This window comes from Ctenopharyngodon idella, chromosome 3, assembly GCF_019924925.1.
Source record: "Ctenopharyngodon idella isolate HZGC_01 chromosome 3, HZGC01, whole genome shotgun sequence".
NCBI lineage: Eukaryota > Metazoa > Chordata > Actinopteri > Cypriniformes > Xenocyprididae > Ctenopharyngodon > Ctenopharyngodon idella.
The window spans coordinates 25,788,513-25,806,634 of record NC_067222.1 but is presented as its reverse complement, the minus strand read 5'-3'; the positions used below and the strand labels follow the sequence as shown (position 1 = coordinate 25,806,634).

The following is an 18,122-nucleotide window of genomic DNA, read 5'->3' as shown; positions in this document are numbered from 1 at the left end:
CATCACAACTGCGGAGAGTAAAACACACACACACTACACACTAACCGTGGAGTTGAAGCGCAGGTGGCAGATATTGCATGAGATGACCTGTTTTTTCTTCAGGGACTGAGGAACACCAAACGTATGGTTTATCACGGCCTTCTGCACCGGGTCCATCTGAAGGAAGGGTGAGAAAATTATGTTAAAATGGACTGAGAAAAAAAAAAAGATTTGTACAAATCACTTCCTTCCAATCAACAGACTCTCTCTCCGCTCATTCAAACACATTCTTTCCATCGCAGCGGCACTCGGAGCAACCCTGAACCTGACGCCCGGGGCCGAGGGACTTTCCCCCGACACTCCTCGCCATGGGAATGTACACCACATCACAATGAATCTGCATCTGGTCGCACGTCTGTTTGTTTTGGAGCCTCGAGAATGTTCTTGTTGTTCATCCGCAGTCATCCCTGACCGGCTGGGACGCTGCCAGGTCAGTGTGTGTGTGTGTGTGTGTGTGTGTGTGTGTGTGTGTCAGTGAGTGTATGTGTCTGATGAAGTCGCCTATTGTCACCTCTGAGTACTGGAGAGGGTCAGGAGATAAGTATGATATTATTGCAGGAATGAAGGAGATGAGAAAAGAGATGAGAGAAGAAAAGAGTGAAGAGAGGATGATGAGCAGAGCAGAAGACAACAGCAGCAGCAGCATTAAAAAGATAAAATGAGAACAGATTACACAAAAAACAAGAGAATGCATGAGTTTAGATGAGCAGAGAAAAGATGAAACAAGACGCAATAAACAGATGAGAAATAAGATGAGAAGAGCAGAGATAAGAAGAAAGAAGAAGAGGAGAGGAAAGGAGAGAAGAGATAATATAAGAAAAGTTGAGACAAGATGAGGCAAGAAGTGGAGAAGTAATATAAAGAGAAGAGAAGCAAGAAGAGATGAAAAGAGACAAGAAGAGAAAAGATGAGAAGATGAGACAAGAAGTGAGGCAGTAAAATCAAAGGAAGGGAAGGGAAGAGATCATCAGAAGATGAGACAAGACACAAAACATCATGAGACAAAAAGTAAAGAGACAATAAGGAAACAACATGAGATGAAAAGACAAAAAAGAAGAGAAAAACTGAGCAAAGAGGAGAGCAAAGACAAGACAGAGAAGAGACAAGAATGCTAAAGCCGCAGTAAAGCGATGAGGAGAGAAGCAGTAAGGAAAGCACAGGAAAGCAGTGGAGCTTAAGAGAGGAGAGAGGTCACTGACAGCTACTTTGCTTCAGAGACAGGTGCATTTATCACTCCAGTACACACACACACACACACACACACACACAGATCTGATCAGAGAGGGAACCAGCACCTGACTATATATTAACAAACGCATATATGCCACAAAGACGTGCCCTTGGTGTCTAAGATATATTATTTTGAGTCAGCCAACAGTGCACTCAAAAACATAACACATGGAGAGTGTGTATGTGTGTGAGTGTGTGTCCAGAATGCAGATATCAGAAGAAAGAGCACCCTGTTACACACACACTGCCTCCAAAACTGTTCACAGAGAGTCTGAAACTAAATCTAGATCCTAATCTGAGGTGCTGCTCGAGTCTTAAATCTAAAATTACTATCTAATACAATACTCCTCTGTTTAGCGGCCCTTTTTACAAAGATTCTGCACTTTTAAAAATACCCTGCAGCCTGCTGAATCATTCCTGACATTTAGAGCTGACATTTGGGACCCAGCGCAACACCTTTAAAATGTTCTGAGTCAACTTTAAATGATGACACATCTGGGAAGGTGAGGTTTAGAAAATAAAACCGTGAGTGTTGATTAACTCACAGTGTTGAAGTTGGGGAATAGGCTGAGGGGGGAGGAGCCACTGAGCCGGAAGGGCAGGAAGTGTTTCAGGTCCAGAGGGGTCTGCAGCGGGCGACCCTGCACCGGTAATGACGCCAGCAGGGGGCTCCCCTGAGCAGTCGTACCTGAGAAGAGCAAAAACAACAACCGACACATATTAGAGAAAATCACCAATGATCAGGCCAGTGACAGAGCATCAAGAAATTAGTGCATAAACACCATGATCAATGAAGAGAAGGGAGATACTTAGTCTCACAGTTCAGTAAACCAGAATGAGTTTTAAGTTAACCTATCATTATAATGACACAAAAACACAGTGACTGATCTGATCAATTATTGGTTGATCTGTTCAGTATTAATAGTTATCATTGCAAGAAAAAAATAAAAAAATAAATAAATAAAAAATCAGCCTGAGAGGATTTCTATGAAATCTGAATCTTTACATTTGACTATAGTATATACAAACATATGGAGTGAATTTACATAAATTGGGCCATTTTTTGATATTAACATTACAGTTATTTATCTTTTTTTTTTTTTGTCCCTTTGAACAATACATTTACAAGACTCTTCAAGTTGTTTGTGATTACTTGATAAGGTATTTAAAAATCAAAAAGAGCATTTTAGTAAATTGTTATAAAAACAACATATATATTTTTAATTCTATATATTAGAATTATATTTATTTATAACGTTTACATTGAATATCATTTCAACACTTGAGATGAAAATATTACACTAACACACTAGCAAGACATTTACTCAACAGAGCTTAAGTGTCCTACATTATCCCTGTCCCAGATTACCCTGGCATACCTAATAACGTCATACTGCAAAACCACCTTACCAATGTCTACACACACCTTCAAAGATGTCAAAAGATGAAACCACAAACCATATAAATTGATATGTAACAAAAAATGTCAAATTTCATTTGGTATATTAATACACATCACAAACCAACAGGCTACATTATATAATAAGAATAATGTTATTATTAACTTTGCTTGACCTATTGCTCTACAACTTATTCTATAACCACATGACTGTTTACATGGAAATAAAATGGAAAACAAATATTGATAAATACTTTGAGAAAAAAGGCACTGATCACATTAATAATACATACACATAAACACACACATACTCCAGTACAGACTGGACCACATGAGCTGCTCAGAGAAATGGACACCATGGGATATGGGATTTTTAATGGTGTGTGTGTGTGTGTGTGTCTACAGGGATATCATGTTTCTAATGGAGCAGGGATGTAGAGGTTTCTCATTTTCCAGTTGGCTGAATCTGAAATCTAGGAGCGTATAGATACTTACCCTACCACAAAGATCAATCAGTGTAGTGTACACACACACACACACACACACACACACACACACACACACACACACACACACACACCGCGGAGGCCTGATATCAGTCATTTAATTCTACGTCAAACTGTCACATTTGTGTGTGTGTGAGAGAGAGAGAGACTACTGAAGCTTTCAACTCACAGAAGTGCAACATTAATCATAGCTTTGACAATTTATTAGAGCAAGTAAACACACATACCTGACCATACACACACATATGTACAGATATGCTCAAACTGTCAGGATTAGGCATTTCTTAGAGTACAAACATCATATGGAGCCACAAAAATGGTAATAAAAAGAGAAATCCTCATGGTCAAAAATATCATCTACTCCTATATGATTTTCCATCTTCCCTGGGACATAAAAAGAGAAGATTAGCAGAATGTTAAAGCTGTTGTTTTTCATAAAAAGAATGAAAGTGAACATTGACCACATAGTCTTATGAAGCTGTTTTGTGTGAAAAGGCAGAAATTTACAGATCATTTATTATACTATGTTGTAAATGCCCATTTTTGAGTGGAAGGAAAAACATCCTGTTTTTGTGCATGTATCTTTAAATGCAAATGAGTTGTTGTTCCCTGCCCCCCTTTCCAGAAGAGGGTGGAGCCTGTACATCTCGTGCCTCGGATACTCTGCCAAAAACTAACAAAACATCTGTTTGGTTTTGATTATCATCTCTGTCGCAGCCACGCTCACATGACATTGCAGTTAAGTTAATTATTTGCATGTGTTTTTAAAGCCATAACTTCTGATATATGGTTTTCTGAGTGCACAGATCCGAAGCACACGCACAGAAAGCTGACTGTCAGACGGCGCATTGCGTGAATATTAAACCAATTTCTTTTACATGTCTTATTGCACTTAAACTGTCAAGGTTATGTCAAAAACACACAAAGTTTACATAAACAGTCAGTTATGTCTGTGAACGTAAACAGAAGGGAAAGAAATGGCATGTGTATATTATATCTGTGTATTAAAGTGACCGCAGCATAATATACAGTATCTACTGCTGTATATGCTGTTAATATGAACCAAACAACAAAAGAAAAACAGAAAATCACTCACTACTCTTGATTAAATAACTTTAGTAGCTTTAATAAGAATACATTTCTTAAATGCTCCTGTTAAATGCTCTGGCGAGGAGATAAACATGGCGGACTGTGTACAGCTCACTCAGGGGAGGAGCTAAGCTAATAGGGCAGATCGTCGCCAGTCATGGGCGGGGGCTACTCTTACGTAAGTGTAGGGAGAAATCTGGGACTGCTCCTTTGGAGAGACTCTTTATGATTTATGGGGATTATGAAAAAAAGGAGAGGGTGGATTTTTACACACACTGTGGACACACATCTGTGTTCAAAAACCTTATAAAAGTGATTTTTGCATAATAGGTCCTCTTTTAAAAACTCAAATGAAAATTATAAATGTTAACCTGAGAACTGACAAGTTCAAAGTGCCAAAAATACTAAAACTGAAATAAAAAATAAAAACTAAATAGAAAAAATAAAAGTAACAAGCGACAAAATTTTAAATAAAATAAAAATGAAAAATGAAAATATAAAAAATAAAAGCTAATAATTAATAAATATTTTAATTGTATATAAATAATACAAAATAACGTCAATGTTTCTCCAGTGTGTCATAAACAATCACAACATGCTAAATTTGAAAATGTGCATAGGGAATATTATCAGTGAATGTTTAATTTTTGAATATGGATTATACAAAGTTCTATACTGGCTAATTTTAGTTCTTTTTGGAGCTTGAGAGACCTTGGTCATCATTCACTTTCACTGTATGGAAAAAAGCCTGCCTAACATCCCCTTTTGTGTTTCACAGAAGATAAAAAGTCCAAGGGGTCTGTAACAACATGAGTATGATTAAATGATGACAGAATTTTCATTGTTGGATGAATTATCCCTTTAATTTTCTACTTCTTTAAAACAAACACAAAGCACATCAGAGATGTTTCAGTGAAGACACTTCAGTCCTAAAGCCCCACAAAACTCCATTCCATCACATTTTTTTATGTTCCAAATAAATGTCTGCGTGAGAGTGTGCAATCTGTCTAACTCAATGGAGCTCAAAATAAATGACCATCACACCCTGAAAAGGCAGACTTTTTTTTCAATTGGTTCCACGCACGCAATATTCAACTAGAAACACATACATCCACACAATGAACGTCTCACACATGCTCTTGGCCTCAAACAGATAAAGCTTTGAATTCAGATGGTGCCACATAGTGTATGCTGGCGTATGAATGTAGTGGACCATAACACACTGAGTAGAAAGACAAGATCTTTTTTTCCCTCTCTCTTTCCTGACAACATTTGAAAGGCATAATTATGATTTCCAAAGAGCTGTAATTAGCAGAATCCGCTTCTCTTGCCTCTCTGTCTATCTCCCTCCCTCCATCTCTCATTCTTCCTCTCAAACATAGCCACAAAAACAGTGCAGAGTCCAGCTGGCATCTCCTGCTGTGTTTCTATGTACATTACATATTCCTTTCTCATTTGTTTCTCATATATATATATATATATGAGAAACATCATATATATACACATATATACACAAAATCTAAGCTTCTAATTGTCTTAATTATTTGTCAGGAAGCAAAATTTAAGCAGATGCACTACTTAAAAAGAAATTGAGAAATTGGTGTCTCAGAAAAATATCAAATACAGAATGAAGTTTTTGGCAGAATGTGGAAAGTTGTGTGTGGAGTGATGAATCATAATGAAACACGAGCTGCATGGTGATGCTCCAGAGCGGTGTCTTTGAAAATCTGCTGAGAAATACAATAATAAATGCATCTCTAGCACAGTGAAGCATGTAGGAAGAGCTGTCATTGTGTGGGGAGACTTTTTAGCAGCTGCTATTGGTGAGCTGCTTCACTGTGAAAAGTCATTTATTTCTTTGGAGTAGAGGAGAATATTGCAGAATGGCTTGTTTCCCACAACTGAAAAGCTGTTATCTAAAGAGGAATGATCAGGTGTTGTTTTTCAACAAGACAATGCTCCTGCCCAAACTGCAAAGACAACCAAGAAGTGGCTTGAACCCTATAGTGAATATTTCATTTCATCCAGATGCCAAGGGTCACAGAAACCATTTGGTTACCAACATTCTTTAAAATATCTTTTTTTATGTTTAACAGAAGAAAGAAACTCATGTTTGGAATGACATGATGGTGACACATATGCAAGGAATTTGGCAAAAAAATTAACATTATTTGAAAATGATTTTCCTTGAAACTAACTAGTAACATATTTGGCATTGCCATTAGCCCTTGACAGGCTCAGACTACAGATTATGGTGGGGTATTTAAAACAGCAATACCAAGAAGGTTACTCACTACAATATGGTGCAAACACATGTAACATTTAGGAAATTTTAAATACTAGCTAATTTTACACAAATTTACACAGATTTACAAGTTGTTGAGAGACCGTGAATGATAAATCGCGTTCTGCAATGAACGTGCACACATGTATTTTCAAGTCAACAAACACCATACCTGCAAACTCAACATGGTGAAAAAGATGACGTGTACAAACTAAATTGTTGTAGGGGGATATGGGGGCATCCTCCCCATGAGAAAATTTTTGTGGTTTTAACATGTAAACGAAGCATTCTGGTGCATTCTGACAAGAAAATAAATAAGAAAACAAAAAAACATTTTTTTTTGCTTTAAGTATAAAACAACAACAAAAAACAAAAAAACAAAAAAAACATTCATTGACACTAGGGCTGGGAATTGACACCAATTTCACAATTGGATTCGATTTTGATTCAGAAACTTGCGATTTGATTATCTTTGATTCAATATTGATTAATTTACCTATCAGGTAAAGTACATGGCAAATTTCCTCAAAGAAAAAAATATCTAAAGCTGTAAACTGTAAAGGGAATCACAGCTGGTATATCATAATATTAAAGGTTAAAATTAAATGATTTGTAAGCTACTTACATATAAATTACACATAAGGAAGTTTTTATGATAACGTTATAATAAATTTTCAATGACATAATTATGTTTTACTCATTTTTATATAGGCCTAAACATTTAAATGATGGCTGTCATAAAACGGATTTATACAATCAATATTGAAGCACAGGTTAAGTACAAATACAATGAATATTCAATAGCCTTTAGTGCAAAATGCTCCTCTCTAAGTACATTTTTGTAGCTGACCAAGGAGTTTTTGGACATTGAATGGCTTTTCTGAGGTAAATGTGATGGTAAATGTGACATTTTTTATAAGCTATTTTATTGACGCCTTTCCACGGTTGAAACACTGATTGATCGATCGCATGTGGCATGTGGCATAATACGGATTTTGGTAATTTGTACTGTTTTCAACATACCCAAGGATGTTCATTCATGTTAATTTCATGTTGTAACTAGTAAAGCGGATGAGATGATTGGTTCTGTCATGTCACAGAGCGCCATGAAACATCGCAACACCTCGAGAAACATCCATGGTCTCACTCCAGTCTATGGGAAAGTAGCCCATTTTCGATTCTTGTGAGGTTTATTGTGCTTTTCACCCCGATCTCCCCCCGAGTTAGTAGGACTCGGTTGCAGCTGGATCTCAACCACATGTTTCCAAGACCCGCCCCATTCTACTTCTGATTGGCTAGTAATGTTAGTTTGGTTGAGAGTGAAAGCTGTGTTCCTCTCATACCATAGGCAGGCGAACTCATGAACTCGAACGTAATATAAAATTTATCTTTTTTTTAAATGTAGGTCTCTCATTTTTTTCCGCAGCCAAACGCTGCACACCGGAGATCCGGCGCGGTGCCGGAAAACTTTAAGCCCTGTATATATATATATATATAAATATATATATATATAAATAAATCTGCTGCAAAATCTTACAGATGGGCCTAACACAAATCAACTTAGGAAAAATAAATGATCTGTAATATCATACATGCTCAATTTATAAAAGCAAAACTAAACCCTTTATTTTGTGTTATTTTGTAGCCTACATCTGTTCTCTGATCGTTTACTCTTAGCAAAGTTTGCATAGTCATGATTGTTTCATGTGCTGTTTAAAAACAAACATCTAACACTGTATAAGCAACACTCGACAATTGTATAGATTAATATTATTTCTCACTATACATGAACATGACTGAAATTTAATATTTTCTTTCACCTGTATCTTTTCTTGGGTATCTCTGTGGTATGCTGAAGATGTGAAACACTGTCTCTCATGAACGGTTCATTCATTGCATTGGTCATACTCATAATTTATCTTTGGCTGCATTATAATGACTTCCTAATTCAGAATATGATCAAAGATTGCATATGTGGACGTGTTCGGAGAAATTATCTATTGAAAAATTACATTTTAACATTAATTTTAAGCCAATGACTTAAAGATTTTTTCGTTTTGCTGAATGAAATTCAAAGTCACCAAATCAAGTCAGTAAAATTATCTGATCTGAGAGTTTAAAAGGTTATGGTACAATAAAGTACTCTTTTCATCATCACTGCCACAGAAAAAAACTGCACATTGCACCCAGTTTCAGAAAATTGTTTGGTGCGATATGATTCCAAATTTAGGGGGGCTGGGAGCTTGTTGTGACAAGCTTGTTGACATGGGGGCTGTTCAGGTTCTGTATTACCTGTTAGATCTATATTACCTGTTAAATCTGAATTTTTTTTTTTTTTTATTCATTTTACACCAAAACTTTTTTGTTCCTCCAATATCTTAAAACATTTTTGGACCTCACTGCACATGTTTTTAACTAGTTTGCATGTGAATGTATGAGTGTGTTTGTTTTCGGAGTTTGGATAAAGGCATTGCCAACATCCCTCTTTCAATTTACATAACGCACAAGCCTACAGCATCTACCACACACACAACCTAAGCTCAGTGTCACACACACACTCACAAACAAACCCTGCGGCAGCAAACCCTGCCTGAGTCCATCTTGAGACGAAACTGAGGGTGACAGGCATGTGCGTGTGTGTTTGTGTGTATGCACATGTATATCTCTTTTTATTTGTGCTTGCCTATTTGTATGTGTGTGTGTGTGATGCGAGAGAATGTGACAAAGAGAGATCTGAATTCTGTGCTGTTTGGGACGAGTACATAATGTTTAGCTGCAATGTGCACTGGAGCCCTTTTAAAAGCAAATACAAATTCAGCTTGATCAGTCCACTAGAACCAGCTCAGACGGTGCGGGGTCGGACCCGAGATCTGCTGATGTTTGGCTCTTCAGTGGTGGACCTGAGGAACTGATCAGATGGATACAGGACAGTTTGAAAAGAAAAAAAAAAACATTTGGAGAACAACTAGGGTGCTGTTTACACCTGGTATTAAGATGCGTTTTGGTCGATCAGATCATAAGTTGGCGACGCTAAATCATGCAAGGCGCCAGAATTTTTTCTCTACCGGTGCTAAAGGGGGGCTAGACCAATATGTGGGGGTGCTAAGAAAATTATTCGATATTCATGACATCAGAGTTACTTCATAAAGAAATTGTCATTTTTAATAAAAGCAGCTATGGTACACAGCACATTCAACAGAAGTGTGGCTTTAAATTATATTTGGCCAAAGAATAGGCATATTCAAAAAAAAAAAAAAAAAAATAATAGATAGATAGATAGATAGATATAAGCTTAATACAAGTGACCACAAAACTGGAGAGCAGCCATGCGCTCAGCATTAACAACACAATATATATGCATACATAATCAGACTTTACACTTAAATTAAACATTAAACGAACACCACATCACAATCTTAGGCCATGTGTCCACCAAAGCATTTTTAGCCAGCTGAACGCGTTTTTCAAAGCAAAAGCAGTGGAATATGGGGAAAAAACGCAAGGTCTCCAGACGGGTTTTTTAAAAGTTGAACTGATTTTAACTTGAGTGCCGCATTTTTAGAACGGCCTGTCATGCGCGAGACGCTGCAAAAGACGCAAGATGCGAGCGCAACGGTTTTGCACGTCCATCTAGCGCATGTTTACATAGAAAAACAACGGAAAAGTAGCGCATTGGAATGGAAAAACGCGTTCTGTGTGAACGGCCCCTTAGGAAACTACGCTGACATGACGCAGAGGTTATTGGCGTCGAAGAGGGTGTCTTGGTTCTTTTACTGGTGACTGGCTCAAATCAGTCAGCGCGATAGCTATGCTAGTGCTGGCTGGGGCTGCACCTGTGGAGCAGCTAACAGCAGCATTAAACTACTCCTGCTCTCCCTCATGTCTTGGCTCTTTCTTTTCTCCTTCTTTGGCCCCCTCAGAGACAGGGTTTCCTACCTGCACTCATGTCTTCTATATAAAAAACGGTCCATCTCAACCGCTGGCCTAATGCATAAACATTATCGGAATTGTGCTAGCCAGACCGGATTTAAACTTTTTCGGCTGAAGACCCAAGATTGGTTTGAAGCAAGGCCGTAACCATGTCTTGAATATTGGGGGGAACCAAAGGTTTTTTGCTTGTTTGTTTGTTTTTGTTTGATTTAAATCTATCATTTAAATTATTTTTAAATGATAGATTTAAAAATATGCACACATTCACTCTTGTTTGTATGTCTAATATGTCAAAAATGTAAAAAAAAAAAAAAAAAAAACTTTTTGCCTCATCACATTCAGTTATGAATGACATTTAAATTATAGCATTCAATTCAAAATTGTGAAATTACATTAAAAAGTTGAGTAGTTTGCATCACTGTATGTTACTGTGGGTTTTTAAACATAGCCATCGTATAATAGTTGTCAAATAATAAACGTTTAGCTATTTATATCTTGCCACGCACGCACTCTTTCAATGTAAAAACTAAATCGCGTGTCGCATTGGAATTCACACTCGCCTTCAGTGAATAGTAAGCCCTGCCTTCTTTGATCTGATCATCATTTTGATCTGGCTATCATTTTGACATCGATGAGCATTGTTAGACCGCTGAGGCAGACCAGCCTAAAATCGAACTTTTTAAACTTTCATCCTAACAACAAACAGAGCGGTGCGTAATGGAGAGCCGCATTAAGAAATATCATATATCATCAATTTGACCATTTCCAATTATTGGGGGGGACTTGTCCCTCTCAATGCCTATGGTGGTTACGACCCTGGTTTGAAGAAGAAAAACGTACCAAGCACAATGGCACAATGGTCTCTCACTATTCCCGATTTCTAACATGCACTCACTGCGTTTGGCGTGGTCTTGCGGCTGTCAGAGCAGAAAGAAAAGCTGCTGCTCTCCGTATGTTTTTCCGCCATCTCCAGGCGTGTTTATATGTAAATTGCGCAAGCTTATTTTGTCAATTACAATGAAAGATCTAAAAAAAAAAAAAAAAACATACATTTACCCGCCCATAGACCCTCCCCTCAAAGAAATCAGGACAGAAGTGGTTGAAAGTGGACAAAAGAGACGGATTAAAATACCAGGTGGAAACGGGTATGTGTCTCCCTCGTCCACTTGTGATCCGATCAACCAAAACGCATCCTAATACCAGGTGGAAAGAGGGCCTAGGTGGATTTCTAAATTGCTTATGACAAAGTATATTAGTGGCAGACCAATATATCAGCAAAAATAAGCTTAGCTGATGAGCCAATAATTACTATTATCAGCATTTGCCAGATTAAAATTTGAAGTTCAAAGTGCACATAATGTGCTTAAAAAAAAAAAAAAAAATCATGAATCAATTTTAGTAGTAAAAGTAGAGTAAAAATCATATTCTCATCAAAAAAGCATAATATTTATTTAAGCATATTACTATATATATAATATTAAGATGTATATAAATATATTTTTATTTTAAAAATGTGAAAATTAATACTTTTATACAGCAAGGATTAATTTAATTGATCAAAAGTGACAGTAAAGACATTTATGTCACAAAATATTTTAATTTTAAATAAATGCTGTATCATGTTTCCACAAAAATATTAAGCAGAATAACTGTTTTCAACATTGATAATAATAAGAAATGTTTATTGAGCAACAAATCAGAGTAATAAAAATTAGCTTTGCATCACAGGAATAAATTACATTTTAAAATATGTTAAAATAGAAAATTGTTCAATTGTAGTAATATTTCACAATATTACATTTTTACTGTGTTTTTGATCAAATAAACGCAGCCTTGGTGAATTTAAGAGACTTCTTTCAAAAACAGTATATATAGGATATAATATTTATTTCTTCATCTTACTATTTTACTGGCTTTTTATATTGAACAATATTTCAGGTCACCTTCTGCTGTTTCTAAATGTGCAACATAAATAAGTGTTAACTTAATATACTGTATATTTCGGCATTATATCATCCTAAAACACCCATATCGGTCGACCACTAAAGCATATACCCGTAAGATGGGATGACAGAGGGATACATAATGAAAGAGAGATAGATGCTGATTATACTGTAGCTGTGGAAATGCAAATAGAGAAACAAAGTGGGCCTAATTGTTAATTATGTGTAAGCACTTCTAAATCTCATTTGCTGGTATCAGGGGATTGACTATTGGCTGCATTCAGATACAGTGAGAGAACATGGGTCCTCCTAACGTTACGTGACCGAAAGCATCTCGGTCTGCGTCTTTCCATTTCTCAGGCCTGTCCGATGTCTCCTTCTTTGAAAGACATCAAATTAAATAAATAAATAAATAAATAATCTGCAGTCAGGTGCTCTCCCATTCTGTCAGGCTGCACAAAAAACAAAAAAACAAAAAAACAAAACAAACAAAAAACATTTCAATCAAATCCTCACTCTCTCCTTCTATGCACCAGATTGTCGAAACCCTTCAGCAACAATAATCAGGACTCACTCCCAAATCTCTTCAATTCACATTTCTATTCCATTTCCATCTCTCTCTCTGACCTGCATGTCTCTCACTTTCTGTCCTTCCCTACATCATTTCTTCCCTCTGTTCCCTTCAAGAGAACAATCCTAAAGGACGACTATGCTAGTTCTGATTAGACGTAACAGCGCATGAAGAACATAATGAGAGAGGAAATGATGGAATGATTGTAAGCTCCACTGAAGCCGCGTGTCAGACGAACAGAAACAAGCAGAATTAATTAGTAGCAGCAGGAAGACCCTTACAGAACACTGAGGTCACCCAGCACTGACCTTTGAAACCAGGAGATCTGATTGGCTGATGATGCAAACGTAACATGATGAGCATAATGAGCAAAGATTTTATCAATTAAGCATGAGAGAATGAAAAATAGGGCTATTCTGTCCCTTTTTTTCTCCTCCTTTGTTGTTATTTGTGTGTGCGTGTGTGTTCATTTTGTAGTTCACCTGCCAGCTAACATGGAATCAAGTACGTAATTAGGGGTCTCTGGCAGTGTGCGTGTGTTGGTGTGTGTGTGTGTGTGTGTGTGTGTCCAAACTCACATGGGAGTGAATAATAATGGCTAATGAAACATCATGATGTGCTCACTCATGCCGAATTGAATCTACCCAGAAATCTCAATTTAATGAAGTGCGTTTGTGTGCGTATGTGAACATACAAATGCGCCAGTCACAAAATAACAGTTTGTATAATGTGTGCACCCCAAATAGCCTCTCACAAATCATTTATGTTGTGCCAGGTCATGTGCACTACCATTTATATTTTTGAAAGAATGCTCTTATGCTCAGCAAGGCTGCATTAATTTGATCAGAAATAGAATAAAAACAGTAATATTGGGAAATATTGTTAAAATTGATAACTGCTATTTATTTGAATATATTTTAAAATGCAATATATTACTGTGATAGCAAAGCTGAATTTTCAGCATCAGTGTCACATGATCCTTCAGAAATCATTCTAATATGCTGATTTGCTGCCAAAGAAACATTTCTTCTTCTTCTTCTTATTATTATTATTTGAAAATGGAAGTGTTTTTTTTTTTCCCAGGATTTTTTGAGGAACATTTGAAGAACAGCATTTACTTGAAATCTTTTGTAACATTATATATGTCTTTAGGGTCTTTTGGACCTGACCTTGACTGATCTACATTTAAATCAACTTAGAATATCTGTAATGTATTTTCTGAAAAATCTACATATGCATTATTATACACGTTTGAGATTCTATCAGATCCATATTATCTATCTAGCTGATAAATTCACAAAAGAATGGAGAGAGAGGTGCAAAGCACGAGAAAAAAAAAAAAATGTTGAATGAGCGTCTTTCCTGTTCATTAAGATGGACTATTCGCTATTGAAAATAAGAGCCTCTTTTAATAATGTCTTATCTTCTCTGCTTGGATCCAGAAGGGGCCGACACGGAGTCTTTTAGCCTCAGCCTCAGCCACATTAAAAAGCGGTTTACTGGGCATACTTGGAATGAATCGATGTGCCTATTGGGTATATTTAGCAAACACTTTTTCTGTAATATTTTGTTCTAAATATGATTATTAATATTCAATTAATACAAAATTCTGCAACGAGAGTTTGTTTGTGAATTAAACAAGGCAGGTGGATATTATTTGTTTGTGTCGCCTGTGGTGTGAAGGTACTGCTAATGTAAGGCTGCTACTGAATCAGAATAGGAAAAAAGTGTTAGCGAGCCCAAAGGAGACAATAAATGACGTGATTAAATGATAAGATCAGAAGGCAAAGCGCTTGAGCGTGACTAGGAGCCTCAAGTGTAGAGCGCTGTGTCGAAATAACATTTAATGTCTTTGAATCATTAACATCATAAATTCTGCTTATAAATGAAAATAAAATCAACACAAAATTAGCATCATTAAAATGAAAATCATCCTAAAACACCCATAACTCTCACACACATGCATAAAAAGACATTAAAAATGTCAATGGAAGTAACTATTTAAATGGAGTGTTTCCTAACTTATTGTCCACTCAAAAACTGCAGAGCATATGGCCCCAAAAACCACATTTTATGTGCCATACGGTCAAATAAAGGCTCTTCAGTAGGTGTGTAACATTCCAGAGAGAGAGAGACTGAGAGGGAGAACATCATCAAAACCAATGGTGCAAAGCGGGCAACCCATCTGCCACAAAGGAACAATAAAGCCTAAGGCTTCTGTTGTGTGTGTGTGTGTGTGTGTGTGTGTGTGTGTGTGTGTGTGTGTGTGTGTGTGTGTGCGCGCGAATGTGTGTGTGAGGGTGTGTGTTAAACACCCTGAGGCTGCACAATGATAAATTACTCCTTTTTTCTTTTCCCCCCAGAGAGTCCGGCTGAGGGAAGGGAGGGTGAGAGGTTTGGTACACGATTGCAAATTTCAAATTGATAAAGAGCAGGAATTGCAGGACATAAATATAAAAAAAATCAAAGCATCTGTCACACTTCTGTAAACCACGGCAGCACATGGAACAAACCGTCATGCAGATAAGGAGAAAAAACACAAGGAAATGGATGAGAAATAGAGAGGAAGTGTGTTCTTATTTGTGAGCGTCATGACTGCAGGGTGAATATATGCAGAGGGAGAGTGCATGCTGTTTTCTTATCTCAATCACACTGTGTGTGTGTGTGTGTGTGTGTGTGTGTGTGTGTGTGTGTGTGTGTGTGTGTGTGTGTGTGTGCGCGCGCTGGCAGAGAGCGGGACTGATAGCGACAGCAAAATCTTGCCAAAGGCTGTGCAGTTGTTACACTGATAAGACAAATTTCTTTAAAAAGATTTTTTTTTTTTTACTTTTTTGTACTATGGAGCTATTAAAAAAAAAAAAAACTATTAAAAACTTTGAAATTAGAAGAGGCATGTAATTTATTACAGCCAATATAATCATTATAAATAAACACTATTGATTATGAAAAGTAATCTTATTAGTTGTATTATTAATTATTCAATTAGCCATTTTAATTAATTAATTAATTACATTTACATTAATAATGGCTTATTATTTTTACATTTTTTATTTAATTTCAAACATTGCATTTGTATCTACTATATACATACACATACAGAAATATTTTAATAATGTACATACAATATAACTATTATAATATAATAGTAAATTAAGCATTAAGCATTCCTAGTCTTATTATAGTTATTATTTACAGTTAAATTATGATTAGAATACATAAATGATATTCGTAACACTTCAATGTACATTTCAGGACTATTTTTTTATGTCATTAAATATATATATATATATATATATACATATATATATATATATATATATATATATATAAATATATATATGTCAGATAACACTTAACATGGTCAGGTCAAAGTGTCTGAATAATTTTTGGTCCCAAATTTTTATCAATTTTACTGGCAGTCCACTGTATGAACAATTTTTGTGTATAACGTGTCACAGTTTACTTTATTTAACGCATGCGATTAATTCAAAATCCTTAACGCGTTAAAATAATTTGACGCATTTAACGCGAAAAAAAATTAAAGAAGCATGTGAAATTGAGTCATAACGTAATTTACGTCACGCAGTTAGATGATCTTAAAGTCCATGCTGATCAGAGATGGCAGAGAGAATTATTTATTCCAGTGTCTGTTTCGCTTTAAAACACAAACTCTCTGTCATATTGTGTCATTGTATCTGAAGAGCGCGAGCCCTCCCGCATCACTGTTTCTGTCTGAACGGAACGTCAAAACATCCCACTGCTGTATGGCCAGATGATATGAAAACTATGTTTCTCGACTGGATAAAGCAAACCAGCTTCTTGCTATGAAAGTTTTGATGGATGAGGATTTCAATTAAAGTAAAGACGATTGCGGTGACGTACAGGAGTCGTACATTAAGCACGCGTGAAACCGTTATATTGATGCGCAAACAAATCATGTCAACAAAACAAAACAAAACAAAATCAGGACGCACTGATCGCACATTGTATTTATGCACAGACACATTTCAGTACATTCACGTTGTTTTCACACACATTCAGGATAATGTTTGGATTTGTCCTGTGTATGTTGCTGTGTTCTTTAGTATATATGCAGGTCGTTTAGTTTTTTTGGCATCTCTATGTGGTCCTGTTCTGTATCGCAACTTGACTTGTCTAAAATGTAAACAAGCTCTTTGCTGTTGCACATACTATACACTGTGAATTCTGAAACGTTTTTGCTGTGATTTTTTTTATGGGTGATTTGGTGTAGCCTACATAAATGTATGAATTATATGAAATCATATCATTTGGTTATTTGGTGTCCTTTTTTGGAAAGACATCTAAATTTACTTTGAAAAAAGCTGAAAAATACAGTTTTATGAAAATCACACTTCAATCTGATGGTTTACTTTGCTGGACATAGGCAATGATAGCAAAATGGACGTGTTAAACAAGATAAATGGTGTATGCTTAATTTCACGATAAGTGTGCGATTAATCGCGATTAAAAAAAAAATTATCTATTGACCGCCCTAATATATATATATAATTGTATATACTGTATACACAGTAAACCCAATATATTTGGACACTTTAATCACACCTAAAAATAAATGAACTTCCTTGCATTAAATAAAAAATAGCAAACCAGGTGGCATCTTAAAATTTCATATACATACATGTAAAAACCTATCTCCACCCCTTCATTCTCTCTGTCTGTCTGTCTCTCTCTTTTAACACAGACACCTCAACAAATAGAAAATGAGCGCTCAATCAGAGCCACTTATATAGTGATGTGGAGTGACAGAAGCTTAGTGGAGTTCATTTCCTGTTAAAATTAAGTAATTTCCTGTATCAGTAGCCACTTAAGTGCTGTGACCTCAAAATAAACATCACTTATTACATGATTAAACACCTTACCGAAAAAAAGCACAACGTATATACACACCCCCAGACTTGGCGAGAGAGATTAGACGTGCTTGACGTTAATGCAGCAGGAGACTGCAGCAGCGTGATAAGGAAAAGTGCTTTTAAAATCTCATTATTCAACCTGTACAGTGCTTCGCTAAGAATGTGCCTGCTAAGAGCGTGAACATAAATGCAAATGTATGGCGAAAATGGCAGAAAATGTGTCACAAAGACAGAGGGCT

General features: G+C 36.3%; 1 protein-coding gene across 1 annotated transcript in view; it reads right to left on the bottom strand.

Annotated features, from left to right (window-relative positions):
* The window catches only part of znf385c (zinc finger protein 385C), a 100,954-nt gene that overhangs the window by 26,602 nt on the left and 56,230 nt on the right, over positions 1-18,122 (bottom strand). Inside the window, 2 exon segments of the mRNA XM_051887956.1 lie at positions 46-156; positions 1,815-1,957. Of these exon segments, the coding sequence (XP_051743916.1) occupies positions 46-156; positions 1,815-1,957 (254 nt within the window).